Genomic DNA, 25,025 nt, shown 5'->3' with positions numbered 1-25,025 from the left:
TTGGATATGGGTTTCACTGTAAGCAAACCCTGGTTTTTCCACATCCTTAGAACTCTCCAATACTCTCCTTTCCTATATGTGATTTCCTATCTGTAAAACTAAAAGGATCCTTTTCTTTAAGCCCTCGTTCACAGTCAAATTGAAATAGGAAGTTCATCATCATGATTCCATTTTCCAAAGCCATTTCTTTCCATTGGATATTGGTTCACTGTAAGCAAACCCTGGTTTTTCCAATTATGTGTTTGTGATTTCTTTTATCCAGAAAGAAGATGTATTTAGCAGCACATAGTAAATATTAATAACATCTGATTTTAATATATAACTTATTATTAGAAATTAGATAAAGATCTGAGATCTTGAATCTCTACATTTAGTTCTCTATAATTTTGTTTACAAACCTATACATAACGTATCGCTGCATTAAAGCCTACGGCCAGTTTCAACAAACATAAAAAAAATACCTCTTAGTTATCTCGACCTAAATCATACGACAAGCATGACACAACCTGATAATTCAGACAAACTGATTGAGGTACTCGTCAATTGTAGTGTATTTTACCTCAGGATATAATTCACTGGCCTCTACCCCATTCGGTCCAATTTCAAATTTTGTTTGATTACCTTCCACAAAAGTTGAATGGTAAAGCGATAACAAAAAATCCTCTGTCTCTGCAACAACATATTATTACAGCCCATTAACCAGTTTACAAAAAAATTATATGAAAGAAGATTATTAATATGGATATATGCTGCTCTTGAGCAGAAATGTTTCGTTAATATTCCATTAGAAACATTTCATGACCAGTGTATTAGAACTACTGACCTTGAATTGATTTGATAACCTGCTCTTCCGGTACATAGACCTTATCCAGAGTCTTGCCAATCTTGTTTTCCCATAAACCCACAAGTTCATTCACAGACAAAATGTTTGCAGGAGGCTTCATGTACAGAGTCTTGTTCAAAGTTCTAGGATCATCCACTGCCTTGATTGTGTAAGTTGCAACATCTTCCTCAACCACAAACACAGCTGCATATTCACAATATATTCAAATGATTCACAGTGAGATGGATAAATGTAATAAATTGTGGAATGGAATGAATGGTCCATCAAACCTTTGGCATTTCCATTTCCAAGAATCACAACTTTGTCCCTTGGAGGGGCTGTGAGGGCAGTCTGTCCCAGGCTTGGAACGAAATGCCCTGCAAAATAGTTGCTAGAGATGAATGTGTGACGAATGCCTTCTGCCTCAATTGTCCGACGGATTTTGGCTTTCAGTTGGTACATACTCTTTACAGGCTCCAACCCTATTTCTTTTTCAACAATATTCCCAAACTCAGAAGGCAAAAACCTCTGTATCATCATGGAAAATACCCATTAGGGTATCAATTTTTCTAAAGGTATGATAAGGAGATTATATTATCTTTCAAGCAAACAAAATTTATGCATTGATGTTTCAGAACAGCTTCTAGTACCTTGATAGTGCCAACCTCTTTGATAGCATTGATGATATTGAACTGATCTGCTATCTGCACTCTGCCCACTGTGCAGATCACTACATCCACCAACTTAATTGCCTCCACCAGGCTTGCAAAATTTTCCAGAGATCCCTGCAGGCAATTGACTTATTTTATCACAAAATCGATCAGGAGAGTAAGTTTATGGTGCTCATAGCAAGATTAATTACTAGTATAGCAGTGGATTTTAAAACAATTAAGAGATTAATGAGATTACCTGGACTAGAGTTATTCCCGAGGCCTTGAAGGACTCCAGGAGCTGAGCTTTCTGAGGATTAGAAGCCGTGGATTCTCTGACCAGAACAAATGTGGGATGGCCATTAGCAATGCTGGCTTTCGCAATATATCGACCAATGGAACCTGTTCCTCCAATTATCAGAATCCTGCTGCTTGCCATCTCGTTTTCTAAAAAATGATTTTACCTTCTGAGAATTTCGAGGATGTGTGCGATTAATTGGTAGTGCTTGAAACAATATTAAAGGAAGAGTGTAGATGTCAATGGGCGAAACTGTGTAACCGTGACTGATACCAAAAAACCCTTGTGACCTGGAATGCCATGAGAGGCAAACTTGTGGTGTTCATAGCAGTGCCGTGCTAACAAAGTAATTCTGGTATTTACGAATATTTTTTAATTTCTTTTAGTGGTGTCTCCGAAAACGAAGTTTTTTTAATTTGTTTTAGTAGTGTGATAATTATGTCTTGGAAAACGAAGATTTTTTTTATTGGTTGTAGTGGTGTCATAATGAGTTTACAGATTACATGTCATCCATGATGTCATAATTATTTTGATATAATATAATTTCATGGTGTGGTTCAATAAAAATTGGGTGGGTTTAACAAAAATTAAATTTTTTATTTAGGTTTTGTGATCGATAATGAATTAATGAAAGGGTTATTTTGAAAATCATATATAAAAAGAATTTGGCTTATTCTCTTAGAACCACATGTGGTTCATTATTATGATCTGAAGTAACACATCATAGCAAAAAGTTAAATGAAGTGACATATTATGGCAAAAGATTAAATAAAAATCAATTATTGATGGGCAAAGACCAACAATTTCTCTTATATAATTTATAAATAACATAAAAAATACATAAAATTTCATTATTTGTCAATATATAATTTCAGTAGCCCTGAAAACTTTTTGACCATTAACTACGACAATCATGAAAAATTCTATTGACGATGAATTATGGGTAGTTCATGAATTTTATAATAAAACAAATCTAATTGATTTGAGACTTCATTTTACCATACATATATATAATATTATATTATATACTATATATTATATTATATTATATTATATTATAGAAAATAAGATATGTTAGTTGGAAATGACTAATAGATTAATATAATCATTTTGTTAGAGAAATAATATAAAGAAATTTTATATTATATAGTTAAAATATAATAATATACAAAGAGCTTATATTATATGGTTAAAAAGAATTATTATGTAATTATTTTATTATAGAGATAATATAAAAAATTTATTAGGTTATAAAAAAATTGATAGTCATTTGTTTAAAACAATATAGATGAATAATTATATAATGTTTATTTCATAATTATTTTATAAAATGGGTAGTATGATAAAAAATATTATCATTTATTTCTTTTATTTTAAATTATTGAATGAACATAATTATATTTATAACATTTATAACTGAATTTTTTTAAACATTTATTTTATGATTATAATTATGTTTAAATAATAATATTTTTTTAAATAAATCTTAAGTTTAGTATAGAATGTGTTAATGAAATTTTATATTCTTATTTGAAAGAAGTAGGATAGTTCCAAAGCCATTAATCTTTATTTTTTTTAAAAATTGAAGAAATAGAATTAATGTAAAATGACCATTAATTTAAAAAAAATTATTTAACAATTTGAATTTAGTTGAAGTAATGTCTTAAAAAAAATAGATTCTTATTGAATGTAGGATAGTTCAAAAGTTACTAGTCTTTATCTAAAATATTTGAAGAAATAAAATTAATGTAAAATGACATCATTAATTAAAAAAAAATTGTCATTTAGCAAGTTGAAATTAGTTTTCAATATTTTTAAAGAAAAATAGTTAATGTGAACTTGATTAGGTTAATAAAAAAACATGTCATCTTACTAGTTGACCTTAGCTAGAAAGAGAGTATTCTAAGGAAAAGGGAGGGAAGACTCTTTTGAGCTCTAAGTTAGTCTTTCATCTAATGTAAGAAACATTTGGCCAAAAACATTTTTCAATAGCATTTGTAAACAAAGACACTTCACCATTTAAGTTGCATTATGTGTGAACCAACAAAGTCATGAAGACTCTTATATGGTTTTGGATACAATTTAGAAACACAATTAGCCCATTTGATGAATTTGAACAAATATAGTTAAAGTGAATATGATATTTTTGTCCAACCTCTTTAATAAAAACCATGTTGTCTTACTAATAAATTGTGCCTAGAGCAGCTCTCCAACATACATAGTCCTAAGCGGGATTGGTCCACGAAACCCATGGGGACACCTCCCCACATAACCATTGGACCACACCCTTGGGACTTGTTGAGGGCCCCGAAATCGGGTCGACAACAAGGGGGATACCCACCCGGTCCGGAACCTCGTTGGCGGCTCCTTGCCCGTTTGGAGTAGCGGGTCCGACTGGGGGTAATGGGACCAGTTTCCCAATGTGAGGGGTGTGCGTGTGTGTAGAGTTTGATGGTATTGATCTAAGGGTATTTTTAAGCTAATTTAATTCTAACTTCTAAACTAACTCTATGCTATTGTAATCTAATGGAAAAATAATACATCTAGTCTACGCTAACCCGGGGTATTTTCTTCTATTATGCGATCTAAAAAGATTTCGAACAATAGCTGGTAATAAAGATCATTCAGCTATTATAAGAATATAAATCAATGAAGATAAACCATTCTGCATAATAAGTTAGGCAAAACAGTTGTGAACAGCATATCGCATAATTAGTTATTCATATGTCAAGCATAAACAAATGACTCCACCGTACAGAAGTGCCAAATGGTAATACACACATTCATACATTAACATATAAAGAACTCAGCTTCATATCACTTTAGGAATATAAGCAGAAATTAGCCAAGAGATAAAAGTACCATTTATGACTGATTTCACTAATAAACTTCAAGCAATAACGATTTATTTCTACTTGTTCTAATATATGCTAAGAGTACAGAAGTGCAACATCAGTAACAGATATTAAAATGCAAACATAAATAAATCTCGATCCATCTATTCATCAAAAACCTCCTCCGAGGGTGCAAAAGTGCATGTTCTGAGGATAAGTTTTTTGACAGATTTCCGGACCCTTCTCCAAATGCCATGAGAAGGGTTAAATACTACTAACTAATTAATCTTAATTACACAAATTTAGGGAACGGCTTCAAATGACCGCCCTTTTACTAAAAGCAAATTTATTTCTAAAAATCAAGTCTAGTTTCTAACCGTTTCTGTATCTGTTCTTTAGTGCTGTAAGCAATGCGCTATTCGCCCTAAAAGAGTCGGCTCGTTGTCCTTTCCTTTTGTTCGAGCTTGAAAATTAGAAATGACAAGAGCTGGCACCTCTTTCTGACAGACTAGAAGATATTTTCGAAAACCTTTCTCTAGTTGGGTGTATTCGCTGTGCGTACACTTAGTACAACCCAGTTTCTTTTCGAACTGATTTTGCTGTTGCTATTTCGGTTTCCGGTCGTGCGAATGACTCAATGAGTTAGGAGTCGCGCTGTATGGACAATCCCCTGTTTCGAGAATTGTTTTCGTTCTTTGTTCCAGGCTTTTCTGGAGCATCTTCCTTCTCTTGCGCTTCTTTCTCTGCTTTACCAAGTGTGAGCTTCAGGATCTTTTGTAAACACGCTGCTTTTGTGCGCCTTTGACTCTGAGTCTTGGACAGTCTATTTTCATCAGTGCGTGTTGGGTGATACTCTGGAATCCGCGGTTCTGCTGCATGCGGCATCCATTTGCGGAGGCATCTTCTCTCTGTTGTCTTATTGGCGCTTTTCCCTTTTCCTTAGATGTTTCCTGCATATAGATTTATATCAGTTGCATGTGTTGCAATTTACGCAAAGAAGAAGGGAAATGATGAAAAGATTGACATGAAAGCATTAAATTCTAATGAATGCGTAATTCTGACATTCATCATGACTTGACTCTTCGATAAATGCGATGCAATCATTTCTGGATACTCAAGCATGCGGTCATTAATTTCCCTTAAGGCGCGCGTTCAATTTTGGGTCTACCGTGTATGTCGGAGAATTCTTGCGATGAGTCTTTTCTGCGATTGGTATCGTAGTATCGAGGGCTGCGACGTCATTAAGTGTTATCGCAGATCGCAGATATCGCAGATCGCAGATCGCTAATATCGCAGATCGCAGATATCGCATATTTCATTCAATTGCTTATGCTGCTTCATGCGACGCTTGCGATGTGCGATGTCGCATATCGGCGGTCGGCGGTTCCTTAAGGTTTTCTCTTTAAGAGCGTTTTGAATGTATGCGACGCGATGAACTTCGCGTCGCTTCTTCGCAGCTTTGCTTTTCGCGTTTAGGAAGCGCTTCACTCTCTCTTCGCGATGCGATCAAGCCTTAGGGAGAAAAATACAAAAACTTTAACAAAATTATTTTTTTGGATTTTTTGTTCAGGGTCCCCCCTTTGCTTGGTTTTATTGCTAATATCAAACAAAGAGGGGGGGGGGGGTTGTTGGTGACCACAACAATGGCGATTCACTGTGAAGAACCAGTTATCTCTGCTTTTCTATTGACCGTTCACTTCTGAAACAACAAAATTCTTATATGTCTAACTTTTGTTATGAACAGATAGAGTAGATTACCCCTCACCTCATCAACGATACTTTGTCTCAACCTTTTTCCATCCCAATTGCTTGCTTCCTCAGGCTTTTTCTTGCATTCGCACCAGACATTACTTGGTCTTAATTAAAGATAAAATAAGGTCTTCTCTGCGTACCGGCTTAAAAGTATGCTCATTTGTCATAGGTAGAGCCTCTGCTGCCCACAAGCGTCCATAGCCTCGACACGGTTACCATTTTATCCAGCAATGATCCTTCTTCCTACTTGAGGTTACTCGCAACAGTCCAGAGAAAAATCCTTTTTGACACACTTTTCCTTTTTTAATTCTCTAAAGAACAATGTCTTGGTTTGGTGGCCAAATTATGACACAGTCACTCACTTGATTTACACTTTTGCTGAACAAGCCGGCTCGTGATGAGACCTCTTGTCTTTTGATTGCAACAATCTTAAGTCGTTGCCCTGTTTTGATAGACAGTATTAGCAAAGTCAGCAAGTTATAATATCTATGATCGTGATAAGCCGGCTCGTGATGAGACCTCTTATTCTTTGAGATATAGTGTTTTGCTTGGATTATTTCTCTGAATGCTGCAATTCCCTTTTAGGAGGGAGGAAGTCAATGTTTTTCCTTAAGAAAGCTCTGGACGACAATAATAGAGTTTTTGAAAACAACAGTTTTGCAGAGAATACCTATTTTATTATTGATGATACCTTTCATTGTGCTAATACAAAACAATTCTTTACCAAAGGTTGCTTTCTTCAAAGTTTTTTGAGGTTGAAACTAATATCGTAATCAAGGTGAAGTTAACTCTATTTGTTAATAATAAAATTCAGATTTTTTCAAAAATTTTGCTATTTGTACAAGCGAAATCAAAATCTGATAGAGAATTGGCGTGCTCTTTTCATGAATCCTTTTTAAATGATCATTTACAAACGATTTTATTCATAAAAAGAGAAAAATAAAATAAAAATAAAACTAAAAATAAATAAATCTATCCTACAAAAATTAGAAGAATTCTCTTCTAAGGAAAATACATTTTGAGAATTTGTCCATTCACAGGGAGAGAATCTCTTCTGCCTGTTAAGTCCTGCAACACAAAAGTCGACGGGCCTATGACTTCTACAATCTGAAAAGGACCAAGCCACAGCTTCTGGAATTTCGTATGTTTGCCCTCTTCTTCATGTGCCTTATCCCATTTTAAAACTAAATCTCCCATCTGAAAGTTTTTTCTGGTCATGATGTTTGAGTCGAAAGAGGATTTTATTAGCGCCTAGTGGTGAGCATGGGTTTTCTTAGCCTGTTCTCGTCGTTCTTCCAGTTCGATTATTTCCATTTGTCTTAATTGTAAGGAGGAAGTAGGTACTTCTTCAATGTATTGTACTAAGGACAAAGAGGGAATGACTAAGTGAGTAGGAAGAACTGCTTCTCTCCCGTAAACTAAATTAAAGGGAGAAGTGCTGATAGAAGCTTTCTTTGTAATTCTATCTGCCCATAAGGCGTTTACGAGTGCTTTGTGCCAATTCTTTTGGTTTTGGTCGATTGTCTTTTTAATAATCCTGATTAGGTTCTTGTTTGTTGATTCAGCCAACCCATTACCTTGCGGATAGTAGTTGGCAGAATACTTCAGTTTGAACCCTCTTTTGAGCGCAAACTGAGTCATGATATTTCCAGAAAAATATGATCCATTATCAAAAATTAAGGCCGTTGGCAATCCAAACCTAGTGATGATAAACTGATCTATGAATTCAATAATGTTTTCAGAATTAGCTGTCTTGAGAGGAACTGTCTCTACCCATTTGGTAAAATAGTCAGTTGCTGTGAGGATATACCTATGCTGTTTAGAAGAGTGAGGAACGATCTCACCTATTATGTCCAGACCCCATTGACTGAACGACTGCTCGATGTTGACCGGCTGCAGTGGCATGGATGAATCCTTTTGTTTCCCTGCAGCAGTCTGGCAGACTTGGCATTTCCTTACGTGATTGTATGAGTCTTTGAATAGCGTGGGCCAGTAATATTTTGCACGTAAGATTTTATGTGCGGTGGCTTCTCCAGCATAGTGTCCACCTGCTGGTCCATCGTGGAGTTCCTGCAAAACCTTTTCGGCTTCAGTTTTCTCAAGACATCTAAGAAGCACAGAATCATAATTTCTTTTAAACAGGACATCATTTATGAGCTGGTATTGTTTAGCTTTCAATCTTAGGGCTCTCTTCTTGGTGTGATCTAGGTGAAATGGAGCATACCCGTTCTTAAGAAAATAAATGGTGTCAGCATATAATGATTCTGCGTCATTTAGGCTTACCTCATACGTGTGTACCTCTTCAGACGAGTTCTCGGGAATTTGCAATGCTCCAGCTAACATCTTGCAGAAGCTTTGACCTCTTACGATGTGTGCCGGCTTGATCTCAAGGTCGTATTCTTGTAAGGCGGTGATCCAATTCGCTCTCTTTTCGCCCACATCCTTCTGTATCAGGAGGTTTCTTACCGCTGTTAATGGTACTATGACTTTTGTATGGGCTTTTAGCAAGAAAGGTCTGAAATATTTGATTGCTTTGAAAACGGCATATGCCTGTTTCTCTACGTCAGAATAATTGAGTTCAGCACCTTGTAAGTTCGAGCTAAAGAATGCGATTGGAGCTTCTACCTTTTCTTGATTCGCTTGAGTTAAAATCGCAGCATAGGATTTTTCTGAGGCAAACGTGTATAAGATAAAAGGTTCTGAAAAATTTGGGGTTACCAAAGATGGAGCGTTGATGATGGCTTGTTTGATCGAGTTGAATGCTTCATGCTCGTCTAGACCCCATTTAAAGTTTGAATTCTTTTTTATCATTTTCTGTAAAGGAGAAATAATACGTGAAAAATCTGGGACAAACCTTTTTACAAAATTGATCTGTCCCAGGAAAGATTGCATGGTATTTTTGTTATGGGGCATGGATATCTCGGAAATTTCTTTGATTCTGTTGGGTTCAATGTGAATACCAGACTTTGACACTATGAATCCTAGCAATTTCCCTTCACTTAATGCGAAAAAATATTTTTTCGGGTTAAGCGAGATCCCATACCTTAAACATCTTTGAAAGATTTGTTTCAAATCTTTGAGATGGTCGCTTCAGTTCTTGGATTACACTGTTATATCGTCCAGGTAAATCAATACCGATTTGTTGACTAAACCTTTAAATGCAATGTCCATGGCTCACTGAAAGGTAGCGCCGGCATTGATTAGACCGAATGGCATCTTCCGATACCCGTAGGTACCCCATTTAGTTCGGAAGGTGGTTTTCAACTAATCATCGGGGTGTACCAGCACTTGATTATATCCTGAAAATCCATCCAGAAAAGACGTTAACTCTGAGCCTGCTACTGCCTGTAATATCTACTCCATAGTTGGGAGGGGAAAATTGTCTTTCTGACAGGCTTTGTTGAGATTCCAGAAGTCGATACAGATTCTAATATCTCTGTTTTTCTTCCTAACAGGTACCATATTGGATACCCATTTGGAATGTCTGACCAGGAAGATTATTCTGGCTCTCAACAGCTTATTCAGCTAAGTCTTTATCTGATTTTCCAAGTTGGGGTGGATTTTTCTGAGCTTCTGCTGGACAGGTTTCTCGTTGTCAATCATAGGGATCGTGTGCTGAATGATAGAACTGTTGTAAGTCTTCAGCTCATCGTAATTCCAGGCAAAAACGTTTTTGTACTGTCTCAGAAGGCGGATATATGCTGATTTTTCTTCAGGGGCTAGGCCCTGGCCTAGATTAACGTTTTGCGGCTTCTCGTCGGTTCCTAGGTTGACTGATTCGTAGTTCAGAGTTGAACTGTAAAGCTTGGCATTAGCCGACCTTTTGAACCGACTTTTCAAATCATATAATTCTTCTAACTTGACCACCGATTTGGGTATAGCATTATCAGTGCTACTTTGTTGTATTTGGTGATCATGACAGTCTTCGTCAATTATCTGGTTTGAGTAGGATCCTTCAAAGGTGAGGAAACTTACGATGTCTAGATCGTCGTTGAACACTCTCCAGTTGGTGATGTTGTCAGGGATGGACGGTTTAAAAATTAATTCTATCGAGAATCTATCTGGGCTAAAATCTTCGGAGGGAATCAGTCTAGAGGCTACGTTAGCTAACAGGTCTGCGCTCGCGTTTTGAATCCTTGGAATTGACGAGATGTTGAATGCTATGAAATGTGCAGTGAGATCTTGAACTAACAATTGATAGTGCTTTAAATGACTAGACAGGCAATGTATGGTGTTACATACTTGTTTTACGACGATCTCAGAATCTCCAAAGACCTGAAGATACTTAACGTTCAATCTGATTGCTTTGTATAGGCCTTGAACCAAGGCTTCGTACTCCGCTGTGTTGTTCGTGCAATCGAACTCAAGTCTGCATGTGAGCATAATCTTGTTCCCGTCCGGGCTAATCAGAATGCATCCTGCTCCTGCCCCCTCATTGGAATTAGAGCCATCAAAATATAATTTCCAAAATAAAGACGTATTTACAGTATTATCTAAAAAACTAAAACATTTTGAGTCATCAGTTTGGGAAAAGTTTTCTACTTGGGACAAAACTGAATTCTCTAAGTAAGGTGATATGTGAGCATTGAAGTTTCCGAGGAAAGAATCTACCGAGTAGTTTCCTATGATGCTGTTGTTGTATGCTATTGCTTCATTCTCTCCTTCCAAATCCGTCACTATGTATTTTTGATGCAACTCTCGTTCAACCTTTATCTGATTTCGTTTACCATTGTATGGTAACCACATGTGTGACCAGTCGGTTGAGAAATATCCGTGGAGCTTCTCCGACCAGTCCGTGCTAAGAATCAAACCATAGAACTCAAGGATATCAGCTACTAGAATGTCGATAACCTGACACACTTTTGGATTAGACGACAATCTTATGGTCACCTGATTAAGTTCACCAATCACTTCGACTTGGGATCGATCAAGTTGAACTATACGTACTGCGGATTTTTGAGGTTGCACATTCAATTTGGCACATATTGACCTGGGTAAAATATTCTTTGAAGCACCAAAATCGATCAAGCAATTGTGCACGTTTTTATTGAATATTTCATATGTGAGAAGAAAAGGAGGCGTATGAGATCTTGATCTTCCTCCAATCAAGGTGATGTCATTTGGATCAATCTTATTGATCGCGTTGGTTGGAGGCCTTCCCAGATTGTGGGAAGCTACAGCTGTAGGTAAAGGTGTAGTAGGCACGGCATGCAATTCTTTCATCATTATTTTCTGTTGATGTTTCAATTTGCTCAACTCGTACAGAGTGATATTAGCCCTAGTCTTTTTCATGTCATCGATGATGTTATACTCCATTTCATCCGACACTATCAGTGTTCTTGATGGAGGCGATTGGTCCGATTGGACTGGGATAAATTGGGTCGCTTTAGCAGTTGTTTTCTTTGTTGCGACCTTATCTTTTGTTGCAGGGCTTGCGCCCTTTGGTTTTGGGGTAGTTTGGGGAGGATCAAGTTGATTTTTGCTTCGTGTGCTAACCGGAAATGCTTCTTGATCCTCTTCTTGTGGGAGGATGAAATCCCACATTCCTTGTAGTTCCACCACTTCTTCATCGTCGGTCTGTGTCTCGACGGTATTCTCTTATTCTTCTTCTTCAGATTCAATGTTTGAGACAATGTTGGGTGGCTTCGTCTCCATGGGAGGGCTTCTTTTAAAATTCCTGAAAGGCTTTCTTGAAGACGTTTCTGCTACTTGTTTTCTTATGTCAATCATCTCATTGGACATGGCCTTTAATACCTTCTGTAATCCTTCCATATCGAAAGGATCTTTCGTTTGCTTCTTCTTGGTGTCTTCTTTGAAAGAGATCTTCTTAGATTTACGTTCTTCAATTGCGGATCTCTTTTCAAGGGCTACTACGCGTTTTTCCACTGCTAACGCCTCAGTTAAGTTTTCAACTAAGGTTGTCTTGCTTGCCCTATCTACGAAGATAACCAAGTTAGATGGTAGGGCCGTGATATACCATTCACATCTTACTTCCTCGCTGGGTTGTGAAGGAGAGGGGATTTTGTTGAGGATCTTATTGAACCGTAAGTTAAAGTCTTTAATGGGTTCTCTAGCCTCAGCTTTCAGATTAGATAGGTCATTGATCAATGTCGTCGTGGACCTGTCGTCACCAAACTTGGTGAGGAACTGACTTTGAAAAATGTCCCAGCTTGTAATGGATCCGGAAGGTAACGAAAAGTACCACGACCCGGCTGTTCCTTGCAATGTATAAGGGAAAAGCCGGACAACAGCGTCTTCGTTAGTAACTCCGTTAAGATTAACAGAAAGCATGAAATTATTGATATGTTCTTCGGCTAACATTCCTGCTTCTCGATTGAATTTAGGCAGCCATTTCTCAGGATGGGTCGGTATAGGGCTCACGGGTGGAGGCATTAAGACCGCCCCAGGATTGTTCCATGGAGACTGGGCCATCGTTGAGCTGCGAGTTGATACAAGTGCAGAAGATGATCTCTGATGCTGAGAAGATGGAGATCTTACGATCTTCGATGATTGCGGAGGAAGGGTTGTGGAAGATGGATGAGTGATTTGAGGCGAGGATGTGGGTGGTGGACTTCGCGGTGAGGGAGTTGAAATGGACGAGGTAGATGAAACAATCTCTCTGTCAGACTCTGGAAGTGCTCTCCTTGCTCTTTTCCTAGTGGGGAGAGGAATTTCAGTTGGCTGGATGCCAAACTTTTCACTCTTCAATCTGGTCAGGGGATGAGCACGATTTGTTATAGACAATTTTGGGCCTTGCAGCATCAGGCATGAATTGTCAATAATCCAAGGGATCCAAAGTCCCTAAACATGATGTTCCTACCCCTAGAGGAACAAGGTCAGCAAACCAATAGCTCTCAGATCAGTTCTCCACCTGAAAACACTAAAAAACAAGCAATCCTGAAATCAAAGCAGGTGCTCCACTAGGCTTCTGCGCTGAAACTCAACTCCTCCATGGTGTACCTGCGTTGCAAAGCAAGTGGAATAAAGGCCGCCTGCGCTGAGCGAGATGGGACAAGTGGCACACTGAGTCATTGCTCTGGAATCTTCCAAAAATGACACTTGGATCAGGGATTTCGCCTTGTGATGAGTCAGAGGCTCTGTTTCTCCAAGTGGAAGCAAGGTTCTCCAAGTGGACTCAAGAACTGAAGATCAACTGAAGAGAGAGAGGACACAAGGCAGCTACACATCAGTTGCAAGCTGACTCATCCTTTCTCAATTCATCTATATATTGAGCTCTCTTCTATGAGCTCAGGAGGCTGGAATTTTGTGCAAAGTAATGATATGCTGTTGGTTTCACTATAGAGCTATTGGGTGATAGCTTGAAGGAGGTGAAGAGGAGAAATTCTTTCTGCTGGGAGGTGTTGCTGGATTGGGGCCTTCAATGGTTGTAACTCTCTCAGAACTTTACTTCTTCATTAATAAAAGCTATTGAGGTTCTTCTATATGCACTTGTTTCAATGATGTGTTGTGATAATTGTATATTTGATTTATGCTAATCCGTGAATCAGTTATGATTGCATGCTTCTTGTAGTTTCCTTCTTTGTTATTTTGCAGGATCTCATTGTAACTGGGCCAGCAAAAGAGCAAGGAGCTGGGAGCAAGCAAGCGAAGAGAAGAGTTTGGATTCGACATTAAGCGCAAGGCAACGGTTAGTGCATTTCTTCATTCTCTCTTGCTTTCATAAAGAGGTAAACCTTAAGTAGTTTTCTTTACAGTTGTTGCTGAGGTACTATCACCCTTAGAGTGGGATAGGGTCATCCGAATCGGATACTTTTCCCTACAACAAACTGGCGACTCCGTTGCGGATCATATCTGTTTGATTGTTTGTAGTATTTTGCTATTCATTTCCTGAACAAAAGAGTACCAAATCGAAAAGCTTTTGACTATATCAAAAGCGAAGTAGAGGGCAGCTACTCTAGCTCAGTTCTGAGCATGTTCATGATTTGAAGAGCTGATCTACAAGGATCCTTGTAAGCTCTTAGTGATAACTTTTCACCTTCCTTGTCATCCCTTTGTGTGTGCTTGACTGGTTGCTTCTGATTTGAGCAAAAACTGTGCATTTTTGAGAAAATTGTGACCCGGAAACTGAGAAAACGCAACTTTCGTTTTCCAAAGCAGGTAGTACACAGGCTACCTGTTTTGCAACGCAGGTCCCGAAGGGGCTACCTGCGCTGAGAGCCAGACTGGCTGTGCAGCACCTGCGTTGGCCCAATTTTGCCTTGTGCAGTTGGGCTTTCCTCCCTTTTTCTTGCCTGTTTTCACTATAGTTTTTTGCAGCAAGTTGTCTTTCTTGTACCTATTCTGAAACCAACCTTACTTGCCATCATTCCGCCTCTGTTATATAACGAAATTGTACTTGTTCTTTTGTATTTCTTACATCATTTACAATTTCCCATAACGAAAGTGAACTAGCCTTGCTTTGGCCTCTTAGATCCGAACCTGTGTGAGGCATTTTGCTGGTCTAAAGAGTTAGCTTGTTTGCTGTCCATAACTGATTAGTCTTTTTACTTTCGTCATTATGGTTTGATTTCATGTATTTCCTGTGATTAAACAAGTAAATCTTAAGGTGTCTTTTGATTTTGACTAGCTTGTTTACTTTCGCTTTAAATCGAAATCAAAGTTATATAACAACTTTCTTTTTGTAATACATCAACATTAAGAAAGGGAAAAGAAAATACATGCATTGTGCATTTTGCATTTGAAAAGTTTGCATGATGATTTAGGAGAAAGTGCATTAGTTTGTGCTGTATGAAATGTGTGAAAAGATTTGCCTTTCTTCTCCCTCAGTAGTTAAGATTTTCATCAGTCAAAAAGATTTGAAAAAGCTTGCTTCTCATCTTAGGCTGCATTTAGGAATTTTCCATATACATCTCGTGGTGAACCTTGAAAGGCAAACTTTAAAAAGATCAACTTAAAATATACTGAATGAACCTAACAACGCATTGAAACATAACGAAAACACATAGAGGTCTAAGCTAGAGACGTGTTCCGGCGTCGTTAAACATAGTGATTGTCGATCTCTACAAAGGTGGGTGATTCCTCCTGAGAGTCGGTGGCACTAACACGGACTTGTGCTCCCACGTACCGTCGCGTATATATTGGGAGACCCCTATAGGCATTTATCCTTTATCCTTAGGAAGCCGTGTCGGCCGCCCTACTGATCGCGATGCAGTGAACACAGCATTCACGAAGATCGACCACCCGTACCGTAAAACGTATTATGTGGTTTCGCGAAAGGTTTGGCACACCCTCTGCCTAGATCTCCAAAGCAGTTTCTTTTGGCCTTTTTCAAACTCTATAAATGAAAAGGTCCAACCGAGCATTTGTCACTTCGGGCTCGTTAATACATCGAAGGAGACTAGAGTCATCTTTAGCTTTTTCTCGACTCTTAAAACATGAAAAAGCAAAGTTATGTTTAAAAGCGTCTAATAAAATTCATTCAAATCGGAAACATAAATTTTCCCCTTTATATTTTAGTTGATCGAGTAATCCGCAATCATGGAAGAAAGTCAATTGAATATCCGTCGTTCTCGGAGGCTTGCGAGTCAACCGTCTTCGTCTCCGGAATCGAAAACAGTCCGGACAAAGCGAGCTTGTCGAACCAGTTCAAAATCTCCTTTAAAAGTTAGAACAAGTGTTCCAACAACATCTGAGATTCTGGTTACTCCAAACATTTCCGGAAACCCTGCCTCTATAGAAGAAGTTCAACCGCCGCAGAAGGACAGTAATACTGATCCTAGTCTGGGGGAAAATACTTGTATAATTGAACCGGTTCCATCGGTAACTGGTCCAGAGAGTTTTGTTCCTCAAACATCTGTCGCTGTCGATACAACCCCTTCTTCGGCACCGGAAATCTTTTACGGACCTGACGGTCTTCCTCTTCCACCTGGTCTGATTGCGATAGAGGAAATTATAGAGGAACCGCAAGTATCCACTCCAACTCATTTTGGAGTAGGGGTCACTCTATTTCCTGCTTCAACAGAAGTTTGTCCATCACCAGTGGAAGTTCCTGTAGAATCACTAGGCAATCAATTGGATAGACTCAAAATGTCTAAACAACCGTCGACATCTAGGACTATGTCAAATGACACGGCGACGGCAGAATTACCTGCTGCAAATCCAACAATGTTCGCTGGCATACCATCTGTCCCAACTAGCTCTCAATCGCTAGAAGGAGTCCACCAAGGGACTATCTCGACAGTATGGTCTGTTCCTGTTTGTTCCGGAGTAATGTCTGGTAACTCTTATGGTGAGACTCATCAAATTGACCCTTTTGGGAATCAATTTAGGCCATCCAGTCCTCCAGGACAATCAATTGCCTTGAGTTCTGGATTACCACCGTATGGGGGGCAGTATGCCCTTTCATTACCCCCTTCGGGAGGGTACCCATACGGGAGTTCTCAACCTTATTCAAGTTATGGTGGAATTGCAACGAGTAGTTGGGTACCTATGCTATCCCAGCCACCAAGAGTTGTGTATTCTATGCAACAGTGTGTACCTGTGACGAACATCCCAACTACACCGGCTATCGTAACTGTGTCACAAGTTCAAACGATGCCTGTTGTATGTCAACCTCAGATTTCTCAGGTTCTCATGCAACAGCCCCTTGACTCTGCGACCCAACCGCAATCACCTACTGGTGGGGCGACACAAGTACAATCGGGTACAATTACCCCACATCTTGGTCCAATGGTTCATGTAGCGCAACAACCCATGGTATCGCAACCGTGGATTGTGCAATACCAACAGCCACAATTCCAACAAGTGTACCAAGGTTCTGAACAACAAATCTTTGCGAATACTGGATAGCCATATATCCAAAATGGCCAAAATCAACCACTTTATAGTGGTCAAGTCCATCAACCGTATCAATCATACCAACATCAACTCCATTATGCTGGTATGCAAAGACCGACTGTTCAGGCAATTCCATCATACCCTGGTTACGCTTCCCCTAACTTGAATCAACAGTTACCATTCGTGGCGACTTTAGAGTTGCCTGATTTACATCGGTTAACCAATGATCCAATTGCTTACGCCCCATGGTGGCCAGTGATCCCGCACAAACTTCCATCCGACATTCCTAAATTCAATGGAGATCCAGGTGAAGACCCGTCGAATCATGTGATGACATTTCATCTATGGTGTTCGTCGAACACTTTAAATGATGATTCGATAAGGCTTCGCCTCTTTCAGAGGACATTGACAGGTCCAGCGGCAAAATGGTATACAGAATTGCCAAGAGCTTCGTTCGACAATTTTAGCTCCCTTGCCACGACATTCTTAACCCACTTTCAATTACCGATAAGGTATGAAACGGGAACAGAGATATTGACTAACTTCAAACAGACAACCGCAACTCATATATCAGATCATATACATGAGTGGCGACGTCGACAAAGAATGGTTAAAACATACGTTCCTGATCAGCTTTTAGCTGAGTGGTTTATAAAGTCGTTACTTCCGACCATAACGGAAGATGTGGCAAAGGGGAGAGTCGTAACAGAAGAGCAGGTTATCGCTCGTGCACAATATTTGGACTTAGTATATACTCAGTCCGGCATGCTCTATGACAAAATACCAGACGCCCCTAGACCAGAGTTTTCAATCCCTCCTCCTCCTAAATCAAATAGTGACTCTCATGCCGGCGATGGCGTGATTGGCACGGCAAACACGAATCCGAAAAGGACCAATCAAAAGAAGGCCCGTAAGGATTCGAATCAAAATGCGCATGACGAAGTTCTTGCTTCGGAAGTAAATTCCGTATCGACAGATAAAGGCAAAGAAACCAATCAACCAGGAAGCAAGAAGAAGCAAAACAAAGGGAAGAGAGATCAAAGAAAGTCATCTCCTCGAAAAACTCATAGAGAGGAGAAACCACCTGGGGGATGTCACATATGTGACGATGATCATTGGACGGCAGATTGCCTGTACAAAGCTGAGTTTAAAAGATTCGTAAAGAATCCGCATACTCCAGCTGTGTTGACTGATCCTTTTCCCGATCCAAGTCAAAATCTGGTTGATAGTGGAAATGCTTCCCCATCACAAGTTATGATGTTGTCAAGTTTTAAGCGCCAAGATGATGCCTTAATTTCAACATTAAACAAAAGCTATGGGAATTCGCAGTTGTTGAATGGCGAGAGAAAAGGTTGATCAGGCAGTTCGACAACAACTTCGACAGAAGTTATACCGCCATCCAATACAAGAAGCATTCCAACGATCCATGGAGGCAATCATCCTCTCCAAATTATCGGAGTGATTTTCCTAAAAGGCCCTTCTTTAATGGGCATTGTTGCCCCACCACCGCCAAGTAATCTGGCTGAAATGGGCGCAGTGGAATATGAAGCCTTCTATTTTTAATGGATCTAAAGTGTCGAGGATAGTTCCTATCTCAGGTCAACCTCGTTTAAAAAATGAAACGAAGAGTAAAGAGGATAGTTCTTTACGATGTCAACCTCGTTAAAAAATGAAATGTCCCCTTAAGGATTAGGGGGCATATGCCTCGTCTGCATTATTATGCTAAGGGGCATCCATATCGAGCAGTTTTAGCAATGTTCATGCTCGTTAAAAAATAAACGCAAGATCCGAGCAGTTTTAGCACATAGTTCATGCTCGTTAAAAAATAAACATAAGTTGTGAGCAATCTTCCCCTAGAGTTCAAGCTCACCCAGAAAAAATGAACCAGTAAATAACCTTGGTAAATGTAACCTTTGACAGCCATATTAAAGCCCTTGGTCGTGTTCTTGCAGTCTCACCTCCATCTGTTCATTTGGCCAATCGTTCATCTCCATATGTTTGTTTACCCATTTTGAGGAACAGCTGCGAAGAGTGATTTCACTTAGCCATCCTTGTGACACTGCCGTGATTGGAAAATTCCAACCTGTACCTGGAATCTGCTGCTATCCCTGTTTATCATTCGTTCCTTAAAAGACGAGTCTTCTTTGAGCTCTTTTCACTGACTCGTAAAATATGAAAAGTTTGCCGAGTTTTGGCCTTCCAGCTCGTTAAACGACCGGAAGAGCTATCCCTCCTCTAGATTTTAATCTTTTTGGACCTGAGGGATTATTGCACAAAAAGATCGAGCGCTTGTTTTGTTCGGCTCGCTAAAGCAATCGAAAATTCATCCCTTCTGTATTGTTTTATACTTTTTCGGACTTAAGGGATTAAATGACGAAAAAGGAATTCTGGAGTTGACTTTATGTACCTTTTTAGACTCTCTAAAAAAGAAAAGGACCGAGTTATCCTTGTCGTTAGACTCGTTAAATTCATTAAATAGCGACAAACTTGTCTTTAGACGAGAACGAGTTTCCCTATCGCTAGGCTCGTTAAAACATAGCGATGGGCTTGCCCGAAGGGCAGGTTATAGAACAAGCATATGTTATCCTCCTCAAGCTTGATAAAAATAAAGAGGTACTGGTCAGCAATGACTGGGGAAAAATTGGGAGAACCTCATAGCTTTAATGGTAGCAAGTCGCTCTTGAACATGACACTTTGTCCTCCGTATCACATCGGGTTGGGTTGTTTCATTCACCGATCTCATCACCATGGTCCTCGCCACACCATCCACATTTGGGGTAATGCTACCTATCCATAACATCAGTGTCGTTATATGTTCAAGAGATGTTGTTCTGCAAAGAGTCAACCGTGTCCCATCCACTGCCATACATTGTCCTTCATCCATTTCATGACCGCCACCCTGAATCATACATCACAGTTTGTTTTCACCTCATCACAATCACTAGCTCCGTTCCGTGTCACTGATGTGGGATTCATTAAGGCCCTCCTTTGACGGATCACTCCTTGTCGACATCAGCTCATTATCCAAGGAGTTGATCTAGGAACACCCCCTTCATTACTTTGAAGCTTGCATGCCTCAATGGCAAGTTTCTCACTTCCAGCGACAGGTATACATCAATAACCTTTGACCAGAAGATTTTGCATGGTGGTCGACGCCAAGTCCTTTATTCCCACCATGTGAATTGTACTGCCGTACCTTGAGGGTCATCATCCTTATTGGTGATTCCTCTCGCGCTTGTTAACGGTTTACATCATTGACCGGTAATCAAGCGATGTCTTTCCATGTTCGACTTCAAGAAATTCTCACATGGATCGACTTGTGCATCGAGTGAAGATCGGAAGAGATTGAAGACCCCGGATCTAGTTTCATCCATCCGGGCTGCGATATATATTCAGGATATAAAGACATTTTATATGTACATCATTGCAGCAGATGATCATCCATCTCAAAGGATGATAATTTCAGCAGAGAATTATCAGTCTATCATCAGACGATCGTCTATGCTATGTACCAAAATGAATTTATAAAGCTGAGCATGGGAATGCCCGCCTCAGCTAGATCATGAAAAAGTATGAAAAATAATGTATTGTATTGTATCTTATTATAGGACACTTCTCAGCAGATTGAATGAACTTCGGATCCTCCTAATAAAGCATTTCACCCGATAAACGACCTCATACTTTAGGGGGCATCTGTTATAGACAATTTTGTGCCTTGCAACATCAGGCATGAATTGTCAATAATCCAAGGGATCCAAAGTCCCTAAACATGATGTTCCTACCCCTAGAGGAACAAGGTCAGCAAACCAACAGCTCTCAGATCAGTTCTCCACCTGAAAACACTCAAAAACAAGCAATCCTGAAATCAAAGCAGGTGCTCCACTAGGCTTCTGCGCTGAAACTCAACTCCTCCATGGTGTACCTGCATTGCAAAGCAAGTGGAACAAAGGCCGCCTGCGCTGAGCGAGATGGGACAAGTGGCACACTAAGTCATTGCTCTAGAATCTTCCAAAAATGACACTTAGATCAGGGATTTTGCCTTGTGATGAGTCAGAGGCTCTGTTTCTCCAAGTGGAAGCAAGGTTCTCCAAGTGGACTCAAGAACTGAAGATCAACTGAAGAGAGAGAGGACACAAGGCAGCTACACATCAATTGCAAGCTGACTCATCCTTTCTCAATTCATCTATATATTGAGCTCTCTTCTATGAGCTCAGGAGGCTGGAATTTTGTGCAAAGTAATGATATGCTGTTGGTTTCACTATAGAGCTATTGGGTGATTGCTTGAAGGAGGTGAAGAGGAGAAATTCTTTTTGCTGGGAGGTGTTGCTGGATTGGGGCCTTCAATGGTTGTAACTCTCTCAGAACTTTACTTCTTCATTAATAAAAGCTATTAAGGTTCTTCTATATGCACTTGTTTCAATGATGTGTTGTGATAATTGTATATTTGATTTATGCTAATCCGTGAATCAGTTATGATTGCATGCTTCTTGTAGTTTCCTTCTTTGTTATTTTGCAGGATCTCATTGTAACTGGGCCAGCAAAAGAGCAAGGAGCTGGGAGCAAGCAAGCGAAGAGAAGAGTTTGGATTCGACATTAAGCGCAAGGCAATGGTTAGTGCATTTCTTCATTCTCTCTTGCTTTCATAAAGAAGTAAACCTTAAGTAGTTTTCTTTACAGTTGTTGTTGAGGTACTATCACCCTTAGAGTGGGATAGGGTCATCCGAATCGGATACTTTTCCCTACAACAGGATTGTACTGCGAAGTCGCGCTGCCTTTAGATTTATCAGACTTCTGAGTAAAAATAGAGAATCCCTGGAGTTTACGAATCAAAGTTTGAATCTTAGGGGGATCAATGATAAGATGGTCTGATGTATTAGGGTGTATAGCAGCGGTGGATACCCGAGCGACTTTTGGTTCCGGGTTTAACCGTACCGGGGAAGTCGGGGGAGTTGGTGAGGGTGATTTGCTCTTAGAATGGTGTTTAGATTTTGATTTATGTGCCATTCATAGCTCATGCCCTCCGTCTAGCGCCAGAAATGTTGAGGGCCCCGAAATCGGGTCGACAACAAGGGGGATACCCACCCGGTCCGGAACCTGGTTGGCGGCTCCTTGCCCGTTTGGAGTAGCGGGTCCGACTGGGGGTAATGGGACCAGTTTCCCAATGTGAGGGGTGTGCGTGTGTGATGAGCCCTAATTTTTGGTACAATTTGGGCTCATATTGGCCTACTTACCTTGCTCAACCATTCATCTTTTATCACTTATGCATTCATTTCTTAGTATATTCGTGTTGTTTGTAGGAAGAAGGGCAGACATTATATCTATGTGGCTAATACATGATGATTTCAGGTTTTTGGCATTAAAGAGAGCAAAATACCACGCAAAAGGAGACAAAGAGACAGCAAAGGTTACATTGCGGGTTCATAGGGAGGTTTTCCACGGTCTTGATGACCTTCCTCGTGATTTTCACCTTAACTCCGAGCTCCAACAGCTCTCCCCACCGAGCTTAAAGGAAACCAACACGTTCTACATGATCAACAGTTTTACAGCAGTTTGACTTTCAGTTGGACAGCCAAGCTCCACGAATGGAGGAAGCCAGCTTGATCTTCATTTTGTATAAATATGAAGGCCGTAGCCTTTGTTAGGAGCTTTTTGAACTTTTGGACTGATATTGTAATTTCTGAGCACAGCTCGGTGTTTGTTTTTGTAAGCCAGTTTTGGCATGACATTAGACTTTTGATTATGAATAAAAGCAAGCAAATTTGGATCTAATTATGAGCTTTTAAGGGAGCTATAGCTCTCAGGTTAGGGCCCAACCTGAGAGCAATAGATCTCCTCTTCTTGTAGTGTTATTTGCCTTTCTTTCCAGCACTTTGTTTCCTTGTTTGATATGCAATTCAAGAACACAGTCTGCTGATTTGATTTCTTTAATAAGATTGAGTAGGATTAGCTTATGGTTAAATCACTTTCAGTTGCTTAGATCAGAATAGGAGGTTTGTAATTCACTGGAGCTCCAAGAAAAGGTTGTTAGTGCCTTCACTGCCATCTCTGTTTAGGGATTGGGGTGCAGTCTATACCAACCACCAAAAAAACGCAGTCTTTTTCCACTTTTATGCAAGCTGCAACACAGTCATTTTAATCGTGGATCCTTCCATGCATTTTTCTCTTGAGCCATACTTCTTCATTACAATTCCATGCACGACTTTTCTTCATGATTTACATCGTTGTTCATTGGTTTAATAGCACAGGTAGCACAGGTTAATGGATTCTCGTTTTTGGTGCAAGACATAAGTAATTTGTTTTATTTACACTGCTCAATATCATTCCACTTCCTTCTTCTTCTTCTTAACCACGCCTAAAGCCACCTACTCGACCTCTGTTCAGCTCGTTCACCTTCCAACTCTTCCATTTCCCACGTAGCTCCATCTTTTTGACCTTTTGTTGTTTCAATCCTTCTATTTACCAACCAACTCCGTGCACTCTCTCTCCATCTTATTTCTCTGCCCCTGAGCCATCACAAGCTCCATCTCCACCTTACCTATCCACCCATACCGCTCCATCACCTCACCATCACCCAAAACTCCCACGGTAGAACATCCTGTAGAAGTTAGCAGATTTCCTGTAGAATTCCTTAGTTTCCTGTAGGATCCCCTGCAGACATCCTGTAGAAGCCTGCAAACTTGGTTGCCGAGCACCTGAACATTGTAGACTTCTGTGGACTGATGCTAGGGACCCTCTGGGACCTCTCCTAGCCCTCCTGACCTTTCCCAAGCTTTCTCTTCCTTCGCACCACCTCTGCACAGCCAAACCCTAATAAGAAACAAAACCATAATCACTCCAACCACTTAAGCAAAAATACAAAAACAATGTTCTTTTTCATGGAAGTAGTTTGAGTTCATGCATTTCACATCATTAGAAGTAATGGCATCATTTTTAGACATTTGCACTCTCACTATTGCATCATAGAGGTTAAACTAGTCAGATTAGGGTTTACTAGGGTTTCCATGCTTTGGTTGGCTTTCAGTTCATTTTTGCAAAGTAGATCAATTCCCCTTGAGATAGCCTTCGTCCATCATTTAGAAAGCTTCTTCTGAGAGCATATAGAAGTTGGCTTGAGCCCTAGCGGACTTGTGCCAGCTGACCAAGTGACAGCTGCGACAAGAGCTAGTACTTGTGCATACAACACCGTCGCTTCCAAGTTTGTACGAACTACCGGGTTGATAAAATTAGAGATAGGAAGCTCCAGGAGTTGTAGCATTATTGCTACAATACTGGAGCCCACCATATTTTTGGCACCGTTGCCGGGGAAGCATCAGAGTATTAGTAATTGTTGCTTTTCTTCTATTTTCTTACTCTTGCCTTCTGCTAAGTAGTTTATTTCATTTCCATTCTGCAAAAGTAGCATAGACATTTCCTGCTTTCATAGATTAGCATTTCCTGCTTTCATAGATTAGCATTTCCTGCTTTCATAGACTAGCATTTCATTTCTGCAAGCGTAGATTAGTGTTTCATTTCTGCAAGCGTAGACTAGTGTTTCAATTCTGCAAGCGTAGACTAGCATTTCCATTCCTGCAATTTCATTTGAGCAAAGTAGATTAGTTCTTTCCTGCTTTCAGTTTAATTCTGCATCTTTTATAGTTAGTTGTAGATCAATCTGTTTCAGTTTTGCAGGTACCAAAGAAAAAGCAAAAGCAATTAAAAAAAGAAAGTCTTTTCCATTTCATGCCTCGTAGAAACCGAGATAAATCAGGCAAATTCCTACCCAACACCCCCACCACATCACTGAGTCACCCTTCTCTCTTCTTTGGTGACAGTGATCCAGAAGAACCTATAGGTGAACATCCCGAGATATACGAAGATCCTATAGTAGAAGA

At 39.7% G+C, this 25,025-nt stretch overlaps 1 protein-coding gene across 1 annotated transcript; it reads right to left on the bottom strand.

Moving 5' to 3' along the window:
* Nucleotides 1-306: 306 nt before the first annotated feature.
* On the bottom strand, nt 307-2,119 carry LOC149246531 (phenylcoumaran benzylic ether reductase IRL1-like). The gene is made up of 5 exons (XM_089457960.1): nt 1,733-2,119; nt 1,474-1,608; nt 1,114-1,351; nt 824-1,027; nt 307-669 (listed from the first exon to the last, which is right to left on the bottom strand). Exons 1-5 carry the CDS (start codon nt 1,910-1,912, stop codon nt 515-517), a joined length of 912 nt encoding a protein of 303 aa, XP_089314086.1. The 5' UTR covers nt 1,913-2,119; the 3' UTR covers nt 307-514.
* Nucleotides 2,120-25,025: the final 22,906 nt, after the last annotated feature.

The sequence above is a fragment of the Pinus tabuliformis genome, chromosome 7 (assembly GCF_031772625.1).
Source record: "Pinus tabuliformis cultivar Carrire ecotype Pingquan chromosome 7, CPIR1, whole genome shotgun sequence".
Lineage (NCBI taxonomy): Eukaryota > Viridiplantae > Streptophyta > Pinopsida > Pinales > Pinaceae > Pinus > Pinus tabuliformis.
The sequence above is the reverse complement of the archived record's forward strand: the minus strand, read 5'-3'. Positions and strand labels throughout refer to the sequence as shown.

Excerpts from the sequence above, each read along its gene's own strand:
- LOC149246531 (XM_089457960.1), bottom strand. The coding sequence starts at position 1,912 with ATGGCAAGCAGCAGGATTCTGATAATTGGAGGAACAGGTTCCATTGGT. Across the intron at positions 1,028-1,113 it reads TGGAAATGGAAATGCCAAAG|CTGTGTTTGTGGTTGAGGAA; the intron begins GTTTGATGGACC and ends GTGAATATGCAG. Across the intron at positions 670-823 it reads GGTTATCAAATCAATTCAAG|AGACAGAGGATTTTTTGTTA; the intron begins GTCAGTAGTTCT and ends ATGTTGTTGCAG.